Genomic DNA, 22,892 nt, shown 5'->3' with positions numbered 1-22,892 from the left:
ACTTCATAGACATATTTTTTTTAAAGTTACAACTAAATTTAAAAAATATATAGGCCTATAGCCTATATATAATTGAAGAAACCTTAGCAACGGAAGCGGAAGGGATGCGAAACATGTTTATTTTTTTTATTTGGCCTAATTAATTGGGGTTAATTTCTTGGAAAAATAAAATGAACTCTAATAGCCTCTCATGCAGATAAAATTAGCAAAATGCTAAATGTATTTTACTTGTAGGCCTACTACATATGTACCAAGTTTCAGTTAGATAGTCCTTACAGTTTCTTGGCAAATTAACTTTGCATAATTTGGAGTAGGCCTATGTAAAATGCTAACGAGTCAATTGCGGAGGAGCCGCGGTGCAGCAACATGTGTTAAGGTTTTTTTGACATGGCCATTTTATTATTGTGAAATGCAAACTGCTAGAGCAATAGAGTTTTTTGTATTGCACAAGATAAGCACATATCTTGATGCAAAATTCAAGTACTAAAATCCGGATTGACCTTATATTTAAATAATTAGCTAAGATTTAATAAACAATAGAAGAGCTTTGTTGCAAAAGAAGAGCTTTGTTGCAAAAGCCCTCTTTGACATTTTGAGAAAAACAGCTTTTTTTTTGTATGTGGTGGTCATCTTGTGACTCCCTATAGGCCTACACTTTGGTCATCAAAAATTGTATGACCCCCCCCTATTTTTCTTTCCAAAATTACCCCCCTGTAGGCCTATATTTGGGACCCCTCCCCTTCTGAAGAAAATGATAACCCCATAAGGGGCTGTGCAATAATTATGAGCCCCATTTTTTTTCCGAACGGCCCGCCAAAAACCGCTTGCCCCCCTCTCGGCCCACCAAAAAATCTTCCCCCCCCCTTTATGCCAAATTCTTGGGATCCCAATTTGCAAACCTTAAATGGTCTAGATAGGCCTATATGTTGCAAGTGCAGCGAGCAGGAAAATTTACATAGGCCTAAAAGCGTTTCCGTAGGCCTACTGTTTTCCTAAGCCTTTTTAGAGCGTTTTTATGAATAAGCCTATGTGCCAAAAAGCTCCAAAATTGCTCCCCCCCCTTCTCAGCTGGCCAAAAATTGCCCCCCCTCCCTTTTCGGCTCGCCAAAAATTCTTGCCCCCCCCCGGACTCATAGTGATTGAACGACCGCGTAATTACAAACTGGTCTCTGGCTGTGTAGAAGACTATGCTGATGCAGTGTTGCCAAAACTTTTCAGTGTCAAGGCGCGGCGCATTGACTCGCCAGGCCGCGGTAAAGGATTCTCAAGTAGCCCAATTTTTAAGCTTCCAAAAAAGCGCCCAATACCGGATATTTGGGCGGATTTACCCGAATTTAGAACGCAAAACACCCAATTGGGCGGAAAAGCACTTGACTTTGAAACTTCCGGTACTTACTGGGAAGTTACTGACCGATCAATAAATGGTCACAAACCCATTGTAATTTCAATTTGGGGCTTCAAAGACTCAAAACCTTTATAAATCGGCTAAATTGAAAGGAAAATACATCAAATTAGTGCCGCGGCCTGAGACTGGCAAAAGTAGCCCAATTTTAGACAAGTAGCGGCATGCTTTTTTGAGTAGCGGCAAGTGATCGCCAAGTAGCCCAATTGTGCGCCTAAGGCGCGGCGTTGGCATCACTGTGCTGATGCTGCTGGTTGCTTAAACCGGAAGTTACATTTCAGATTGTAAACAGGAAGTGAGGAAGGTCGAAGTTGATACTCCCAGTGATAATTGCTGAAAACGTCAACTTCGTGACTTTCATCTAGCAGCTGGAAGGTGAAGTCCTGAAATCTGGATGACGCGAAGAAAGGGGTAATACGTAAAGTGAGTTACCGTAATGCATAAAGTTCATATTCATTACTTGATGATAGCTAGGGAAATATTTCAACAATAAAGCTTACCTCTCACACAACAGCAACATTACTTTAGTGCTGAATTCTGCAACCCTAGACTGAAGCTCACAGAGGAGAAAGAAACAGAGAGCGTACCACCAGTTTAAGTCCCAGTGTATTGTATGCGGTGAGTTCTCGTGATATTCAATAATTCATGAGGGCCGATTGTTCGATCGTGCTGTGTCTAACAATCACGCCAGCGCTCATGCGTGCATTAGCGTACGCTTCATTCTACAAAATCGGGTGCCAATATAATGAAAGACAAAGATAAAGACAATTTATCGCGTCTGACGTCACCTGTCAATCAAACTCGAGCACGGTTTGTTTACAAGTCAAGTGTCGTGATGATGACTTGCTGAACGTGGATTTATAACCGGGCGCTTATTGTTAATTTTGCACCTTTCGACATGCAAACCATCTCAAAAGTTAGTTCTTTATAGTGTTACGAATCGTACTTGACTCAAGGCCAAAATCACCTTTTACCCGAACTCACACGAATGCACAACACAAATACACTGTTTATTTAAGCTAACAAAATCTAAGTCTTTAATTGAAAACAGAGTATGATTGGTACATATAATAACAATATCACATATACAATAAAATCACACAATGACAGTTTTACTCTATGACTACTTAACCAGCTGTCTTCTTGTTGGTGATCCTAGAGTTCTTGCAATGTTCTGGACGACTGATGTAATATATCCTTATTCGCTTGTCCTGCGAAGTCCAGTGTACACTTGCGCTTATAAATCCTTGCGTAAAATCCTCATACGAAAATGATGATGCTTTCTCCAATCTCCTTTGCGCTGTTATCTCCACAAATATATCTCCTTGCGCTGCTTTCTCCTCAAATATATCTCCTTGCGCTGCTTTCTCCAAAAATGGTGTTTCTTTCACCAATCACTCTTTTTCCAGGGAACCGGTTTCTTTAACACAGCTCCACTGTTTCTTGACAGATGCGTGGCCTTCACAAACCCAGCAAACTCCAGCAATTTGACAGAAGAACTTTTAATCCTTTGATGAGGAAGAGCACTTTTGTGTGCTCGCTGTCTTCTTCGTTGCTGTATTAAAATTAGCTCAATTATTGGCTATATAAACTGGTTAAAATGTACTTCTTTTTTGAAGCACGAAGACCATCACACACATGTGGAGTTTTCAATCTCCCATGGCATTCTGTAAAGTCCCAACAAAAGCCTTCAGCTTTTTATATCAGTACTCATGCAAAAAAAACCATCATCTATTAATAAACCATTACTTCAATCACATTTTCATTAACATTGCTGCAATCTTGGGATTTCCCAAGATTAATTATACATTCACATTACATCACTTCCTGGGGTTTTTTTCTGATGGTGCAATAATGAACTAGGGCTTTCCAAGTTCCAAACATAGCTCTGACTTTGTTTACAATAATTTGGGGAATTCCAAAATACAAGGGGTTTCCCATCTCATGAAATACTTTCAGCTTGTAAACAAAGTTAAATAATTAAATTAAATCAAATTACTCAGGGCACATCACACCCTCCCCTTAAAAGAAGAAAGTTCGAATGTAATGAAAACTTTCTTAAATGTTTTCTTCTTTTACATCAACTTCAACATATTATCAACTTTGAGTATTTAACTCATCATACACAGTGACTACTTGTCACACATGTTCCTTTTAAAAGGAATTTTTGTTTTTCAGGTTTTTCTATGCAATTCTGGACAGGGCATCAGCCATTACATTGTCTTTTCCCTTAATATGTTTGATGTCCAGATTGTACTCTTGCAAGGTCAAACTCCACCTCACCAGTCTTTGGTTTTTGTTCTTCATCCTGTTGATGAAGGTGAGGGGATTGTGATCTGTGAAAACAAGCACAGGGTATACTGTGGTACCCAAATACACATCAAAATGTAGCAATGCCAATAGCAATGCTAGACACTCCTTCTCAATTGTGGAGTAATTTCTCTGGTGCTTGTTGAATTTCCTTGAAAAGTAACAAATGGGGTGATCTATATTTTGATCTTCACCCTCTTGCATCACAACACCTCCACAGCCTATGTCACTGGCATCAACAGTCAACTTGAACTGCTTCTGAAAATCAGGTGTAGTAAGTACTGGTGAACTCATGAGTATTGATTTGACTTTGTGAAAAGCATTTTCACACTGTTCTGACCACATGAATTTTGCATCTTTCTTCAACAAATCAGTCAAAGGACTTGCTATCTCTGAAAAGTTTGGACAGAACTTTCTATAATAGCCAACCATTCCTAGAAATCTCATGAGTGCCTTCTTGTTTACAGGTGTGGGGTATTGCTCAATTGCTTCAACTTTGGCTTTGATAGGTTTCACCTGACCTTGACCTACAACATATCCCAAGTATGTGACTGTGGCATGGCAAAACTCACTTTTTACCAGATTGACTGTCAACTGTACTTCAGACAGCTTCTCAAACAATTGATGGAGTTGTTCCATGTGTTGTTCCCAAGTTTGACTGTAAACAATCAAATCATCTACATACGCTTCACATCCCTCTATGTCTGCCACAATTTGGTTCACCATTCTCTGAAATGTTGCTGGGGCATTTTTCAAACCGAATGGCATAACTTTGTACTGGTAAAGACCAAATGGTGTACAAAAAGCAGAAATTTCTTTGGCACGGTCTGTGAGTGGAACCTGCCAGTACCCTTTCAAAAGATCAAATTTGCTGACAAATTTTGCATTCCCAATTTTGTCTATGCAATCATCAATTCTTGGAATTGGGTACGAGTCTGTCTTTGAATGAACATTTGCAGCTCTCATGTCTGCGAATAATCGGTATGAACCATCAGGCTTGGGAACAAGAATACATGGTGAGCTCCACTCACTACTACTTGGTTCTATGATATCATTGTCTAGCATATAATTAATCTCATTTTTGAGATGTTCCATTTTCAATGGATTGACTCTGTAAGGATGCTGCTTGATTGGTTTTGTATCACCAACATCTACATCATGAAATGCAGCATTTGTTCTACTTGGTGTATCAGGAAATATATTTTCAAATTTGTGAATCAAATTTGCAATTTGACTTTGTTGATCTTGAGAAAGATGACCTAACTTTGAGTCCAAATTAGTGAGCACATCAGAATTGTTCAATTTTACATTATACTCCTTGTGCTCTAGCTCTTTATCCTGGTCAAATGTGACATCAGAATTGTCATCTTTACTCTTGTCTACATTGGCGATTCTGTCTACATCGGCATGTTTGTCTACATTATCAGCATGTTTTACTGTACACACAGGTTTTGAAATGCCACTGTCACTTCTTTCAACATACTCTTTTAGCATATTTATGTGGCATAACTGCCTGCTCTTGCGTCTACCAGGAGTCTTGATAATATAATCTACTTCACCCACTTTTGACTCTACTTCACATGGGCCATGATATCTGGCTTGTAATGGGTGTCCTGGAATTGGAAACAGTACTAGAACTTTGTCACCTGGTTTGAACACTCTCTTTGGCATGTTTATCATACCATTGTTTCATTTTGGCCTGACCCTGTTTCAAGTTTTCTTTGGCGATATCAGTTGCTCTGTTAAGCCTATGCTTAAAATTGGAGACATAATCCAACAAATTGATATCTGATTTCTCATTGAGCCACTTTTCTTTCAACAACTTTAAGGGCCCGCGACTGTGTGTCCAAACACTAACTCAAAAGGACTAAATCCCAAAGTTTCCTGAACAGCTTCCCTAGCAGCAAATAACAACAAGTGTACTCCCTCATCCCAGTCCCTCTGAAATTCCAAACAATATGTCCTGATCATGTTTTTCAATGTTTGGTGGAACCTTTCTAGTGCACCTTGTGACTCTGGATGGTATGCACTTGAGGTATACTGTTCTATACCTAATTGATACATGACCTGCTGAAATACTCCAGAAGTAAAGTTTGATCCCTGGTCTGACTGTATGGACTTGGGGAGCCCCACAAATGTGAAGAACTTGGTTAAAGCTTTCACTATGGTCACTGCTTTAATATTTCTCAAGGGTATGGCTTCAGGAAAGCGTGTTGACGCGCACATAATTGTCAGAAGGTATTGATTACCTGACTTAGTCTTTGGTAGGGGGCCTACACAATCAATAATAACCCTACTAAATGGTTCATCAAAGGCTGGAATTGGCTTCAATGGAGCAGGAGGTATTTTCTGATTTGGCTTCCCTACTACTTGGCATATGTGACATGTTTTGCAATATTCAGAAACATCTTTTCTGAGAGTGGGCCACCAGAAATGTCTCAGAATTCTTTCATGAGTTTTCTTAACACCCAAATGCCCTGCCATGGGGCTGTCATGTGCTATGTTAATAACTTCAGTGTGGTAGACTTTTGGTACCACAATTTGGTGCACTACCTTCCACTCTTCATGGGCAGGTACATCAGGTGGGCGCCATTTTCTCATTAGCACACCATCTTGTTTGTAAAACAGACAGAATTTTGTTCTGCTTCTTCTAGGGTCAATGCCCTTTGATTGATCTCTTTGAGTTCTGGGTCATTTTGTTGCTCCAGAATCAGCTTGTCATGACTTAATGGGTCTTTCATGGTTTCCCCAAATTGTTCATGCTCAGAGGCTGTGTCATTTTGAGGGGTCTTTTTATCCCCTGGAGAAGGAAGTTTATCTTCTTTCTCATTCAACTTTGACACAAAAGTGTCTTCCAAATTGTAGCCTATGTCATCAATTTGGTTGTCCTCAATTTTTTCTAATGAGGCTCTCTTACTCATTGCCCGTGTCACTGCACATGCAGGAAATATCTCCTCTTCCTCACTATTATCATCCTGTATACTGGGCTTATCTGTGACTATTGGGTCAGGAAAAACCTTCCCCCCTGCCAAGTCATTTCCTAGCAACATGGTCACTCCCTTGACTGGCAATTCATGTCTAACTCCTATGGTTACAGAACCAGAAACCAAGTCAGATGTCAAGTTAATTTTGTGGAGAGGTACACTAATGATTTCCATCCCAATACCCTGGATCAAAGCATTACCTGCTGAACTAGCCTCATTAAAGGGCAAAGTTCCTTCCTGAATCATAGACCGTGCACAACACGTATCTCGCACAATCTTGATGGGCTTTGGACTACCATTCTCACCAAGTGATACTACTCCCTCCAACACAAATGGTTCAAATTCTTCACACACCTTGTCGGTCTCACCTCCTTTTGTGGGAATTCTTGTTTCTTGATTTGACTGACTTTTTCCTTTGACTCAAGCGACACTGCACATCCCACAGTATTACTAGCAGTTTGCTGCTGTTTTTGTGCATCTTGTCTGCCTTTTAAGAAATAACACTGGGTCATCGTATGCCCTGGTCTCTTACAATGAGTACAAGTTACTTTGGCTTTAAATTCAGTCCCAAATTTTGCTCTGTTACCTGAACTCCCTGGGGTCCCTCTACCACCAGCACTATGCTGTGAATTAGACTGAGGTTTCACTTCTTGTGTACCACCCTGATTTGCTCTAGGTTGATTATGGCTGAACCTGTTTGAATAACTTCTGTTATGACTAAATCTACTCGCATTCAATTTGTGAGTTAAACCATAGTCGTCCGCCATTGTCGCCGCCTCATTTAGCGTCTTAATTTTGCTAGCGCTTTCATCCAAATGGGTTTTAATGTCAACGTGGACACATTTCTTGAACTCTTCTATAAGAACTAATTGCTTAAGTTGGTCGAAATCATCTTTGACTTCTTTTGACCCAAGCCACCTGTCAAACATTTGTTCTTTTACTCTAGCAAATTCTACATGGGTTTGATCTGCTTGCTTTCTTGAATCTCTGAACTTTTGTCTGTATGCTTCAGGCACCAGTTCATAGGCCTTGAGAACTGCCTGTTTGACTTCTTCATAATCATTACACTTCTCTATTGGTAGAGCTGAGTAAGTTTCCCTGGCCTTCCCCACAAAACTACTTTGTAACAGTAGGGTCCAATGCTCTGGAGGCCATTTCAAATTTGTAGCTACCTTTTCAAAATGTTGAAAGTACTGGTCAACTTCTTTTTCTTTGAATTTAGGCACAAGCTTTACATACTTTGTAACATCAAACCCTGACTTTGACTTTGAGGAGAAACTTGATGAGTATTTGTCACCTAGCTTAGCCAACTTCTCTTGTTCAAACTCAATTTCTTTTTTCTTTCAAATGTGCTTCCAGCGCCATCTTTTCATGGCGCGCTTTGTCTTCCATTGCCATTTTCTGTTTCTCAAGTTCCAATTTTGCCACCTTTTCCTTTTCTTCAATAAACATTTTTTGTTTTTCCATATCTAGCCTTTCTTGTTTTTCTTTATTTTCATTCTCTAACTTGATCATTTCCAGTTTTTCTTTTTGGTCCATTTCTATTTTCCTCAGTTCTAATTGAATTTCCAACTCTTTCAATTTAACTGCAGAGTCCCCACCGATTTCAGTTTCGACCTCTTTTCTCTTGCCCAAAATGGAATCCTCAAAATACTCTTCATCAACCAAAACCTCAATCAAGACATTTTTGATTACTTGTCTTCTTGTAGTTTGCTTTACTTTCAACTCATAATGTTTGGCAAGTGCTAATAAATCAGGCTTCTTCAACTTATCAAATTTCTCCCAATCTATAGTTTCAAGAAACTCTTCTGCTTTAAACTCTGTCATACTGTACTTTCACGTTCAAGACTTTAGTAAATTAATGTTAACTTTTTTACAGTGTATATCCCGGACGACGAGCCCCCAATTTTTTGTTACGAATCGTACTTTGACTCAAGGCCAAAATCACCTTTTACCCGAACTCACACGAATGCACAACACAAATACACTGTTTATTTAAGCTAACAAAATCTAAGTCTTTAATTGAAAACAGAGTATGATTGGTACATATAATAACAATATCGCATATACAATAAAATCACACAATGACAGTTTTACTCTATGACTACTTAACCAGCTGTCTTCTTGTTGGTGATCCTAGAGTTCTTGCAATGTTCTGGACGACTGATGTAATATATCCTTATTCGCTTGTCCTGCGAAGTCCAGTGTACACTTGCGCTTATAAATCCTTATGTATAAAATCCTCATACGAAAATGATGATGCTTTCTCCAATCTCCTTTGCGCTGTTATCTCCACAAATATATCTCCTTGCGCTGCTTTCTCCTCAAATATATCTCCTTGCGCTGCTTTCTCCAAAAATGGTGTTTCTTTCACCAATCACTCTTTTTCCAGGGAACCGGTTTCTTTAACACAGCTCCACTGTTTCTTGACAGATGCGTGGCCTTCACAAACCCAGCAAACTCCAGCAATTTGACAGAAGAACTTTTAATCCTTTGATGAGGAAGAGCACTTTTGTGTGCTCGCTGTCTTCTTCGTTGCTGTATTAAAATTAGCTCAATTATTGGCTATATAAACTGGTTAAAATGTACTTCTTTTTTGAAGCACGAAGACCATCACACACATGTGGAGTTTTCAATCTCCCATGGCATTCTGTAAAGTCCCAACAAAAGCCTCCAGCTTTTTTATATCAGTACTCATGCAAAAAACCATCATCTATTAATAAACCATTACTTCAATCACATTTTCACAACATTGCTGCAATCTTGGGATTTCCCAAGATTAATTATACACATTCACATTACATCACTTCCTGGGGGTTTTTCCTGATGGTGCAATAATGAACTGGGGCTTTCCAAGTTCCAAACATAGCTCTGACTTTGTTTACAATAATTTGGGGAATTCCAAAATACAAGGGGTTTCCCATCTCATGAAATACTTTCAGCTTGTAAACAAAGTTAAATAATTAAATTAAATCAAATTACTCAGGGCACATCACAATAGTAGGAAACTTTCTTTGGTGAAGGCACCATGTCCACAATGCCTAGAAAAGCTGGTTTTGCCTTGTAAAAGTAATGGAATTTTTCGCCATTTGCTGCTATTCCTTTTCTCCGATCAGCACCAGATAGATCGGTCTTCCTTTTACGCGCTGATTAACCTGTGTAAACCAATCAAGGATCGTAATTGACAGTGACATCAGACGCGATAAATTGTTTTTATCTCTGTCTTTAATTATAGCCTTTTTCCCATGCTTTGGTCCACAAAAACTTTGTCGAGCATTTAGGGCATCAAATATGTTGATTTTTTGGTAGAACTCAATGAGATCTAGATGGACATATATAGTTTTCCATACTTTAAGGGGGTACTACACCCTCAATTGGATTGGTACATTCTTGAGTCAACGGCAGCAAAGAGTCATTATCAACGGGGAAACATCTAAATGGCATCCAGTTATATCAGGAGTCCCACAGGGAACTGTATTAGGGCCATTGTTATTCCTGATTTATATCAATGACATCGTTGAGGGTCTTCAATGCAACATACGCTTATTTGCTGATGATGCAATCTTGTATACAACGGTTGCAAATGACCAGGATAGTATCAAGCTTCAGCAGGACCTAAATCATGTGTGTCTGTTGGGTTAAAGAGGACCAAATCTCACCATGATTATACCATGCTTGGTGAAACCCTTGCTCAAGTTCAAGAACACAAATTTCTTGGCGTCACAATAGCTGAAGACCTCACCTGGAACTCAAATTACCGGTGCACCGTTAGCAAAGCCAACAAAATTCTCGGGCTTCTTCAAAGAAATATTTACCAGTGCAGCAAAGAAACTAAAGCTAAAGCATATTTTTGTACAAGGTGTTGGTTGACTCACCTCGAATATGCTGGTGCAGTCACCGACCCATACCAGTCCAAATATATTCAATTTCAGATGTTAGATATAGAGTCCAAAGAAGAGCTGCTAGATTTGTTGTTGGCGACTTTCGTCACAAGTCCAGTGTAACCAAAATGATTCAAGAGCTGGAGTGGGAAAGTTTGGTTGAGAGAAGAAAAACTGCCAGACTATATCAATTTTACTTCGTCCACAAGGGAGAATCTCCCAACACATTCACCAAACTTCAACAGAGGGATACCAATCATTCCAGTAGGCACTTCACCGCAGACGCATATAAAGTTATTGAAACAAGAACTGTCAGATATCAGAACTCCTTCCTTCCTAGAACTATTCGTGATTGGAATAGACTACCCCTGAGCTGGTTTCCACCACGCAACAAACCTTGGAGAGCATCCCTAAGCAATTAATTTGCTCGTCTGCACCCCGCGGCGCCTATTTTTGCATATTTCTCAAAAATTATAGCACATTGGTGACAAGTAAGATATGTATATATTATAGGGCAAGGACTACAACTACTGTACTGAAAATTCAGCAACTCAAAGCAAGTAGTTATTGATTTATTGATCAAATATTGGTTTTCCCTCATTTTTGACTGCAACTCCACAACTGTTGTCTGTGCTGACATAAAATTTCCAGTGCAGTAGTTGTAGTCCTTGCCCCTATAATATACATATCTTACTTGTCCCCAGTGCGCTATAATTTTTGAGAAAAATGCAAAAATAGGCACAAAATTGGCAGGGGTGTAATAGGCCCTTAAATGCTTTCTTCAGCCTGATTAACCCTTGCAAAGGCTCAAAAATCACTAAAAATGTGTTTCCACTGCTCAAGTTTCAAAGCTGACCCTTAATATTTTCTTTGAATAAATGCGTTTCCTTTCCTTATTTGTTCTTTTTAAATTAGATAACGCACCATCATATTGTTTATCAACATTATTTTTTAGTGATTAAAACGTCTTTGTGTAATTCTAAAATAAATTGCACTTTCCACCAAAACGCTGTGAGCTACGTTATCCCTTTTTAACTCACGTTATTGGAAAGAAGTAAGACAGGTATCAATGTAGTTTGCGAATTTTGAAAGGAAACACTCATAGGTTTTTAAAAATCACAGTACTAAAAGTCCTGATGCTGTAGCATTTTTGGCATAGAAATGTTGTAAACATTGAAATTTTGACTGACCATGTTAAGACTGGTGAGCTACGTTACCAGGATTCCATAGTATGCACTTGTATAACATGTACTTCCTAATAATATGTGCTAGGTACCAGTGATCGAACCCCATTTATATTAGAATTAAACGACATAACGTTCTAACGTTCGCAAATCACATCAAAAACATTAAAAAAACGTGAACTACGTTACTGTGAGCTACGTTACGCATTCATCTACGCATCTTTAAAACTTCTATGAAATGGTGAAATCGGTTTTACATTTCACTCAAGTGATCTTTTGTTTGCTTTATATGACCTTGGATTAAGTAAAAGCAGCCCATTTTGGAGCCGGTAACGTAGCTCACATTACATGGAGTTTTAGTGTTAAAAAACATGTGACTTCCTGAAAGAAAAATATTCAAGTGGTGTTGGCAATCTTTTACATCTGAAAGTAGTGATACATTTACTCTTAAAAAACCCAAAAAGCAGGTCTTTTTGAAAAACTTTAATTTTTTCAATTTTTACAGTGGATTGGCACCCGATTTTGTAGAATGAGCGGTATACGCGAAAGAGCGTTGCGTGCTTTCGCGATTACGCGATAGACTGTGAAAATATGCAGTAATTGCGAAGCAGTCTCGCCTGTCGCATTTCATGGAACAATCGGCCCTCATTATCGGATGATGCAGAGACTGACTGGTTGTACGCTCTCTCTTTTCTTTCTCCTCTGTGCTGAAGCTATAAACTGCTACAACTGTGCAGTCCTTTTTACGCAACGATAGTCAGTCATTTACCTGTTGGCCATTTTATCAGTTGGTGGATTGTTAAAAAAGTGAGACATATGACCATGCTGATGGATATCATAATAATAATAATAAATAATGCACATACGGTACTTATTAAAGCCCGACACATCATGGCCCTATTCAATTGGTTCCTTCCTCGCTATTCTCTTGGTTGGGAATGGGATGACATCTGAAAGGGGAAATAACCTTGTAAAACCAGCGTGCACATGTGCAGTTCCCCTTTCTCGAGCTGATTGCTATGTGCGCTAAGGGGACGAAGGGGACAATGTTCCTGGACGTCCAACCGACATCTGTAGCATTAAAACATTAAAACAATATGCAAATATTACAGAGTTAACCGCCAAGTTGAAAGAACTTCTAAAAAGAGGTTTATTTTAATCAATAATTAACATTGAACTATGATAATCCCTATCCAATCCTGTGTAATGCAGGAAACTAATTGGCCCATTACTCAGAATAGCAATTTGGCAAGAAAATTATCCATATCTTGATATTGATGCTATTTATAATTTTGGTATCACTTTAAAGCTTAATTGTCTAGTGCTTAATTACATTCTTATTCAAATCATGAAATGTCAAAAATGCGACTTGTTCCTGGTTTGGTTAGAGCGGGTCACATACATACATGTATACTATACAGTCTATGCATATTAAAGACTGACTCACACCATTTTATCTGGTTAAATAGGAAATACACACTTAACGATTTGCGCATGTCAGATATTTGAAAAATTTCTCTAAAATTTGGTCAACGGTATATAAAATTGGTTGGTATATGAAAACAATGACATTCATCGGCCTTTGTTACATTTTGTACTTGTGTCAAACTGTAAATTTAAAATGCATTTCTACCTTACCATATTAATCAGGGATGTAGCTACAGTGGGCGGTGGTGGGCGGCAGAGCCCACCACTCAGTTCTTGAGCCCACCACTCGGCTTCAATTTTAGATGAGCTCACCACTCAGACACCAAAATTGCTCAATTTTATTTAAATAAGTCAAGAATTTGGTCCATTTAAGCAAAAAATTGCCAAATATGCAAGATTTTCATCAAATGCCACCCAGCACTATAAACATATCCTATAACTACAACCCTGAGATTTTTAATCTCTTTGGCAACAAAATCTTGATAAAAGTTCAGAATAAATTCACTAGATAAATACATGCTTGTTGGAAGGGTGACAGGCTGGAAGCCTGTAATACATATTGATGTTGAAAATATTGTTGGCGAGGGCTATATGGGAAAATGAAAGCTGTAATTGCCAGGAATATTAGCTTTCAAGTGTCATTTTGCATTTTTATAGAAAAAAAACAACATACTTTTCTTTATTTTTATAAAAAAAATGTTTCTTGATTTTTTGGGTTGGACATGTCTGGGCAAACAATCTCTTTCATTTTGGCCTTATTGTGCTTGCTAATTTAAAATTCGGTTGAAACAAAATTAAGGATCGAATGCATTTTAAGTGTCCAAAAACGGCAAAATTATCGTCAAAGTTCTGCTGGAATATAAATATCTGATCTTTGCGATCAATAGGGCTAATCCGATCAAAAACACAAAAGTACAACTTTGGACGTACTATTGGTAAACTACATTATTGCCAAATAATATAGAATAGAACATTTGATGTCAACTTGTCAAAATATTGAAGAAATGTGCTCACCAAACAGGTGGAAAGCAGGCAAAGTAATTCCCATTCAAAAAGCACAAAAGAAAACCAAAAGCCAAACCACCCACCCGCCATGCACCACAAAACAAGATATTACATGCTAGTCCTTAAGTTTAGGCATTTAATGCACATTTTATCCTTAAGTTTAGGCATTTAATGCACATTGTATCACTTATAATGGATGCCATACTAGTCATCAGATTTAGGCATCACTTATAATGGATACCATACGTACTAGTTATCAGGTTTAGGCATCACTTATAATGGATACGTTACCATACTATGATACTAGTCATCAGGTTTAGGCATCATTTATAATGGATATGGTACCATACTAGTCATCAGGTTTAGGCATCACATATAATGGATACAGTACCATACTAGTCATCAGGTTTAGGCATCACATATAATGGATACAGTACCATACTAGTCATTGGGTTTAGGCATCAATTATAATGGGTACAGTGCCATACTAGTCATCAGGTTTAGGCATAATAAAGGATACCATGCTAGTCATCAGGTTTAGGCATCACTTATAATGGATATGGTACCATACTAGTCATCAGGTTTAGGCATCACTTATAATGGATACAGTACCATACTAGTCATCAGGTTTAGGCATCACATATAATGGATACAGTACCATACTAGTCATTGGGTTTAGGCATCAATTATAATGGATACAGTGCCATACTAGTCATCAGGTTTAGGCATCACATATAATGGATACAGTACCATACTAGTCATCAGGTTTAGGCATCACATATAATGGATACAGTATCATACTAGTCATCAGGTTTAGGCATCACATATAATGGATACAGTACCATACTAGTCATCAGGTTTAGGCATCACATATAATGGATACAGTACCATACTAGTCATTGGGTTTAGGCATCAATTATAATGGATACAGTGCCATACTAGTCATCAGGTTTAGGCATAATAAAGGATACCATGCTAGTCATCAGGTTTAGGCATCACTTATAATGGATATGGTACCATACTAGTCATCAGGTTTAGGCATCACTTATAATGGATACAGTACCATACTAGTCATCAGGTTTAGGCATCACATATAATGGATACAGTACCATACTAGTCATTGGGTTTAGGCATTAATTATAATGGATACAGTGCCATACTAGTCATCAGGTTTAGGCATAATAAAGGATACCATGCTAGTCATCAGGTTTAGGCATCACTTATAATGGATATGGTACCATACTAGTCATCAGGTTTAGGCATCACTTATAATGGATACAGTACCATACTAGTCATCAGGTTTAGGCATCACTTAAAATGGATATCATACTAGTCATCAGGTTTAGGCATCACTTATAATGGATACAGTACCATACTAGTCATCAGGCTTAGGCATCACTTATAATGGATACAGTACCATATTAGTCATCAGGTTTAGGCATCACGTATAATGGATACAGTACCATACTAGTTATCGGGTTTAGGCATCACTTAAATGGATACTATTAGTTACCCCCTGTTAAGTTCACAAAATACGGGAAAATATCTACGGTCAGGTGTCAGGGATACAGTACCAGACCGTACATATTTTCCCGTATTTCGTGAGAACAAACGGGGGTAACAATTTTATCCTTTTAATAGTGAACATGAATTTAATAGTCATCAGGTTTAGGCATCACTTATAATGGATACCATACTAGTCATAAGGTTTAGGCATAATAATATACCATACTATAGTCATCAGGTTTAGTAGTGTTGGCCGATCCAACCCAAGATCGGATCTGCCGATCTCCGATCTGAAAATTAGCAGATCGGGCCGATCCGATCCCGATTCAGATTCCTTAAATGTTATTTTACAACCAGTACAAGTTCATTCAAGTCGGGCCCCAGTAATGTTAACAGTCAAAGCTTAATTCCCCAAACCTGTAATATGATGACCGTTTTTAGAGGTTTTTTCATGTCAATATCAACCCAAATAAAATACCATTTTACACCCCAAGTCCCAGCGTTACTCACTCAGTGCCTCCGATTGTCGGAAGTTTAATCATTAATCCATTTCTCTTGATTGTTTTATTCTTCTTTCTTCTCCATGAATCAACTTTGATTTGCGTGTGTATAAGTTAGGCGAATCACTGCGCGAATTGATTCGATGACCCTGCAGCTAAATCAGCTCCATCGATATTATAATAATTTATGCATATGACGTATTGGGGAATACATGAATTCCCATCCTGATTGGTTGTGCAGAGTTGTTTACAGAAAGAATTCACGTGTTGGGTCATTATTTCTCAAATCACCCAAAAAAAAATATGATTTTACACCTCACCCCCTTCAAATTTGTTCAAAATTGGTATACAGGGTGATTTTGGCTGGCAAAGCTCAAATTTCAAATTTTAGCTTAATCGGACGTCACGGTTTCAAGCGCTATGCCCCGCCCATTTTTAAGCCCATCAATATTGTCGCGACCATATCTCCGTAACCGTAGGTCCTACTGAGCTGAAATTGGTGTCATTTTTTAGCTAATCTCTCAAAGAATCCAAATCTACTATCATTTAGTGTGTAGGAGGAAGAGAAAATTTGTGACCTTGTTTTCTGTACTTTGACCTTGAATTTGACCTTGTTGCCCACGTGACCGCGAGGCGAATTTATGTTGGGATTACACCTCCATATGTTGTCTACATAATATCAAAAAATTGGAGGGGTAATATTTTTTGTTTTCTTGCTAGGCTTTCATAAAGCAAGCATGTGGTTGAAAAACTGTAATTTTGTATGTAGGCTCATGATACAATATAATATAGGCCAATTGTATAGGCCTATATGTACATGCATTAAATACATATGTTTTCACCTGCATGCTTGCTTTGTGAAAGCCTAGCAAAAAAACAAAAAATATTACCCCTCCAATTTTTTGATATTTTGTAGACAACATATGGGGGTATAATTCCAACGCAAATTCGCTCGCGGCCACTTGGGCAACAAGGTCAAATTCAAGGTCAAAGTACAGAAAAAAAGGTCACAAATTTTTCTTACTCCTACATACTAAATGATAGCAGATTTGGATTCTTTGAGAGATTAGCTAAATAATGACACCAATTTCAGCTCAGTAGGACCAACAGTTACGGAGATATGGCCGCGACAATATTGATGGGCGAAAAATGGGCGGGGCATAGCGCGAAAACCGTACGTCCGATTAAGCTAAAATTTGAAATTTGAGCTTTGCCAGACAAAACCACCCTGTATACGAATTTTGAACAAATTTGAAGGGGGTGAGGTGTTTCCCATTGGGTGAATTGAGAAATAATGACCCTGTTCGGAGATTAAGAGATGAAATCGTCCGTGTGAGGAGGAATAGCGCGAATGTGCGCAATTCTAAAAATAACATGCCCTCAAATTCACCTTGGGAAACCCGACATTGAAGGGCGCGCACATGTCGAGTGTTAAAGTGTTTACAAATTTTTCCCAGGGACGCACTGTACAGTCGGGAGTGTTGTCACTGAGTGGATAATATTATAAAATACAGTATGAAACGACATGATTCTTACGGTGGTAACAACGTTTTTTGGAAATATATTGGCATTAAATAGTAGTAATGTTACATAAGAAAGTAATGGTAAGCTTAAAGAATTGTTGTGTACTTTTATTACTGTCAAGTTCAGAGATCGGTAAGCTAGATCGGCAGCTGATAGCTCATCTGCCGATTCAGATTCAAGGCCGATGCAGTCCATATCGGCACCGATCTCCGATTCACAGATCGGGATCGGCCAACACTAAGGTTTAGGCATCATTTATAATGGATATGGTACCATACTAGTCATCAGGTTTAGGCATCACTATTCACTTATAATGGATACAGTACTATACTAGTCATCCGGTTTAGGCATCACTTATAATGGGTACAGTACTATACTAGTCATCAGGTTTAGGCATCATTTATAATGGATATGGTACCATACTAGTCATCAGGTTTAGGCATCACTTATAATGGATACAGTACTATATACTAGTCATCAGGTTTAGGCATCTCTTATAATGGGTACAGTACTATACTAGTCATCAGGTTTAGGCATCACTTATAATAATGGCTACCACACTAGTCATCAGGTCTATCGCTTATGGATACCATACTAGTCATTAGGATTAGGCATAACTTATAATCGACACTAGTCATCAGGTTTATGCATTTTTGTATTTCTTAACACTAACCCAGATACATCTAGGGTCAATGTAAGGAAGCTTAATAGAATGAAACAGTTCAAAATTGGCAAACCCCACAATACTAATTAAACATTTCCTTTTCTTTCTTTCAGAAGAAGCTAGTGCATCATGGGTAATACACAAGTCCAAGATTTCCCACCTGTCAGGCAAGAGGAGAGGAAAGAATTGAGACTTACCAGAAAAGTAACACCTAAGGAGTATCAGCAGGTAAGAATATAACAATCCCAGCAAACACAAAATGTTTTTTGGAAATTTTTCAAAAGGGCACACAAAATATTGTAACATTATGTTGGCGAAAGATTTCTGTCAAAGACACAATTTGCAAAGCAATATTTTAATGCAATAACATTGACAACTTGTTAATTTATTTTTGGTCAGTTCATATTTGACAGTAGAACTGAGTTGAAATAAAGCTCAAGCAATCTTGGACTTGTGTATTACCCATGAAGCACCAAAGCCATGCTCTTTTGCTCAAGTCGTAATATTAGTAAATCTGATGATCTTAGTTTATTTTTGAATAATGATGTCTTGGAAACTGTAAATAAATGTAAATACTTAGGCCTCACTCTGGATAAAAAAATGTGCTGGGAGCCTCACATAAATCAAATTTGTTGTAATGTTTCAAAATATATTGGTCTTCTATATAGAATTAGAGAGTGGCTTTCAGCTGACAATTTAAATACAATAATTTACAAAGCTCTCGTGCTTCCCAGACTCAGTATAGAATAGGATAGAACGTCTTCAGAATCGGGCTGGGAGGGCTATCCTCAGGGTCCCTGTTCGCACACCTTCATTTATTAGGGACAGGCTTGGCTGGAAGCTCCTAAGTGATCGTAGACATGATAACTTATGTATCACTGTCTTTAAAAGTTTAAATGCCTAGCCGGGCTTGTTCTTGAAGGCCTAAATGATGTTATTAGAGACAATCATGGCCATAACACAAGAGGTAGCTCTCACGGTAATATAGCTCTCAATTTTAAACCCAGAACTGAAGCTGGAAGACGTTCTTTCCTGTTCAGGGGGGCCAAAGCATGGAATAATCTGCAATCTGATCTGAAATATCCAATACCATCCAATACTTCCATTTTCAAAAACAGGTTTTTAAGTGTGTAATAATATTAGCAATATTCAATATGACCACTTGTGTAATAAGTAGCAAACCTTTTTTTTAATGTGTGAACATGGCCTTGGGCTTGTATTTGGCCAATGTTGAAATCAAAATTTTAGTTTTCAAATGTGTATATAATAATTGAAATGCTGATGAAATTTCTTACTGTATCAATTTTTAGTGTGTTTTAAATCCTCAATTGTTTTATAATTTGAGAAATATGTTTATTTAATTCAAATACTAAATGATGAATTTTCTTGTTATGTAAATTATATTGTGTCTTAAATCTTAAACTGTGTAAATTATTTAGTTTCAAAAACATGTCTTTTATGTTGTATTTTGGCAAGTATAATGGAAATCTGAAATCTGAAATTTCTTTATTGAAAAATTTCCCAGGTTTTGTTGGGTTTTTTGAAAATAGAAGTACTTTGTATTTAAATTTGATGCGCTGTGTTGGTTATGTATTTTATAATAATATGGGTTAGTTTCCCCATTTTAAGTTCATGATTGTGTATGCTTATATATTTATGTATCCTATGTATTTAAATATTTTGTTTCATTATTTTGATGTGTTTTGATGTATATTTTAATGTGACCCCTCGGCCTCATGGAAGAACAGAGGATACCTTAAAACATCCACTGAATGAGTAACCCAGGCAAAAGAAGAAATAAAACAAAACAAAACAAGCAATGTTTTTGAAAGTTATTTAAATGTTACATATCGTCAGGTGCATTACCTAGTGACGGATGTGGTAGAGCGGCGGGTCCCATTGAACACACGCTTGGCCAGGTCTGAATTCATATCCATAAATTTTTTTAATTATTAACATTAATTCACTTGTTTGAAGTGTGCACGCGATCAATTAGCTGGAAACAATACATTGCTTCACCCAATTATTTTATACAAGCAACCTAAATCTAGCCATTTATCCAATCAATCAACAATCTAAAGAAGAAGCTCGCTGGTAATGCCACGCCACTGGACAATGACCTAAGGATCAAAAATCCCTTTTGGGTTACAAATATAATAGTTAGATACATGATTATATAACCTGTTTTCTGACTTGTGAATGTCTGTGATAGATGATTTGTGGCTGGCTCTTGTGTAGAGCTTATTTTCAAATTTTCCACCTTGTTTTGGTGTTTTTGAGGCGAATGCCGAATGGGCGGCCGGTTTCTCCATATGTACCAGAACAATCTTTGCAGGGGATTTCATATGTAATAGCCTCAAGAACCACCCACCTTGGCTGAATCATGTAACTTGTTTCAATATAACTTGCTTCCATCAAATGCAAAGTTATTGTTTTGTTCATTTTGATTGTGTCATTTTCACATGACTTAATTAATGTATGTAGAATCAAAAATGTGTTCTGCATGTAGGTTTTTGGTTTCATATCAAATTATATTTTCATCTGTAATTAATCATGATCATCATCAAGTAAACTTATTTTCCATCATCATTGTCTTAATTATTTTAATAGATCATGGTTTATCTTTAATTTGAAAAGGTCATTTAGCTCATTGATCATAAAATGTAGGCATCGTTTGCTTCTCAAGTTTATGAGTATTTCAAATGTTTATGTCTTCATTGTTTATTGTTTCCTTTGTTAGAAGTTTTGGAGTTAAGTGCACTTTGGCAATTTCAAGTGATTCCTTTCAAATGAGTTTGTATTGTTATCCAATAAGTTAAGTGCTATGGAATTTATTGCCTCTTATCCAATTAATTTGTTTCTTGGAACACTGAGCTTGAGATTGTAGGTGATGTACTTATGAATATTCATGAGAAAGTTTTAATCTCTTTAACAGGTTATGTATTGTTAAGATCTATCATAAAGTAAATGCTTAGTTAGGGTTAATATTTATGCTGTTGCAGAGATGGTTCTTAAGGTAGTTTTCAAGTGTTTTTCTGCAGAATGTGCCCCCTAGATCATTTTCACTTCACTTCCATCTAAGCTTCGATCTGACTAACATCCAGCTGTAACCACTGTGCATAAGTTTTCAATCAAGTTATTTTACATCAATCTACATTGTTACTCCATCAACAGTTGCAATAAATAAAGAAATCTACAACTTCATCATCAAGTCATCTGATTGTGTATTTTTCCTGCGTTCCAGTATCATTTTAATGCATCGAGTAAAAGCCCCCACGGTTGAATCGTTGGCATAAACCCCGTAAAAACCACATCGGTTACACATAGATCGCCTCAGCTTTTTGTTGAGGGAGAAAATTGTCCTTAGGATGGACGAGCACATTGCGGATGGTGCGGTGAGGTTTCATAGCAGTAGAAAAACTATGTTTTTTGAAAACTCTAGAAACTCACTCAGTAAGGCTCTCATAGGAATTACCACCATATGATGCCTTTTGAATTTTTATTTCACTGTCATCTTTTTGCTTTGAGGTAGGCTTTGTTTTTTGAGTGGATCTGGTTTATGTTTGACTTTTTTGATCAACCAATCTGGGTAGCTGCAGCAAGATAATGTTTCGGCGTATATTGTTCTCCTCTTTCTGTTTATCCACTTATTGGTGACTATCACATCACTCTGGTCTAATAGGGTTCTAATGACTCCTGATGAAAAGGATTGTGGGAGGAAAACAGAAAGTACTGATCATTGTGCGTTTTCTTTCTGTAAATACTGAGTTTCACTAACCCGTCTGGTTTTATGGTGATCAGGGTATCCAGTGAGGGAATAGAACCATCTCGCTCTTGCTCAGAGATAAATTTGACACTGCTGGTGGGATCAATGGTATTTAAATGATCAGTTAGATTGTCAGATGATATCAGTTCAGTCAGATGTGATGAGTTGCCAGTCTGACGAATGCACTAGTTTAGTGGTGAAACATCACTAAAATTGTGAGTTTAATACTGTCATTATTATTGGATTTGCATAAAAACAAACAGTTGAATCTAACAATCCAAAAAACAAATAAAAAACAGTAAATAATGTTTCTCTACTTGGGCAATTGCATTTGGGTGCTCCATTCTACATGTACTTCAGTGCCAATGAGGTTGAGTATATAAATGGCAGTTGTTCCAAATCTACCTTACATATAGCATCAGAACCATTAAGATTAGGTATCGCTGTAAATTATTTCATTAAACAGAACAGTAAATGCTAAATAATTTTTCACACTTCCATTTTTCACACAAGATCATTAATGAATATAATGTTTTAAGACCTAAAAAGCAGGGTCAGAATATCGTTTCACAGTGTGAGAATCAATCTTGATTCTTGCAGAATAAATTTGCGGGAATCATTTGATTCTCGCAAATCAACATTGTAAACTGTGTAAACTACAAACGTTTGAAGGAATCAACTTTGATTCATGCAAATCTGTTTACGAGAATCTCTGCGAGAATCGATTCTCTGATTCAC

General features: G+C 37.5%; 1 protein-coding gene across 3 annotated transcripts in view; it reads left to right on the top strand.

The window, feature by feature from the left end:
* The first annotated feature begins 1,676 nt into the window (after nucleotides 1–1,676).
* The window catches only part of LOC140149265 (uncharacterized), an 85,108-nt gene continuing 63,892 nt past the window's right edge, over nucleotides 1,677–22,892 (top strand). The window contains exons 1-2 of one of the 3 annotated variants that reach the window (XM_072171521.1): nucleotides 1,677–1,825; nucleotides 18,505–18,616. In XM_072171521.1, the coding sequence (XP_072027622.1) occupies nucleotides 18,518–18,616 (99 nt within the window). In that variant the 5' untranslated portion in view covers nucleotides 1,677–1,825; nucleotides 18,505–18,517. Of the gene's footprint in view, nucleotides 1,826–18,501; nucleotides 18,617–22,892 lie in introns of all 3 variants that reach the window. The other 2 variants (XM_072171520.1, XM_072171522.1) reach the window with 2 other exon arrangements.

Source organism: Amphiura filiformis, chromosome 3, assembly GCF_039555335.1.
Source record: "Amphiura filiformis chromosome 3, Afil_fr2py, whole genome shotgun sequence".
Classification (NCBI taxonomy): domain Eukaryota; kingdom Metazoa; phylum Echinodermata; class Ophiuroidea; order Amphilepidida; family Amphiuridae; genus Amphiura; species Amphiura filiformis.
The sequence above is the reverse complement of the archived record's forward strand: the minus strand, read 5'-3'. Positions and strand labels throughout refer to the sequence as shown.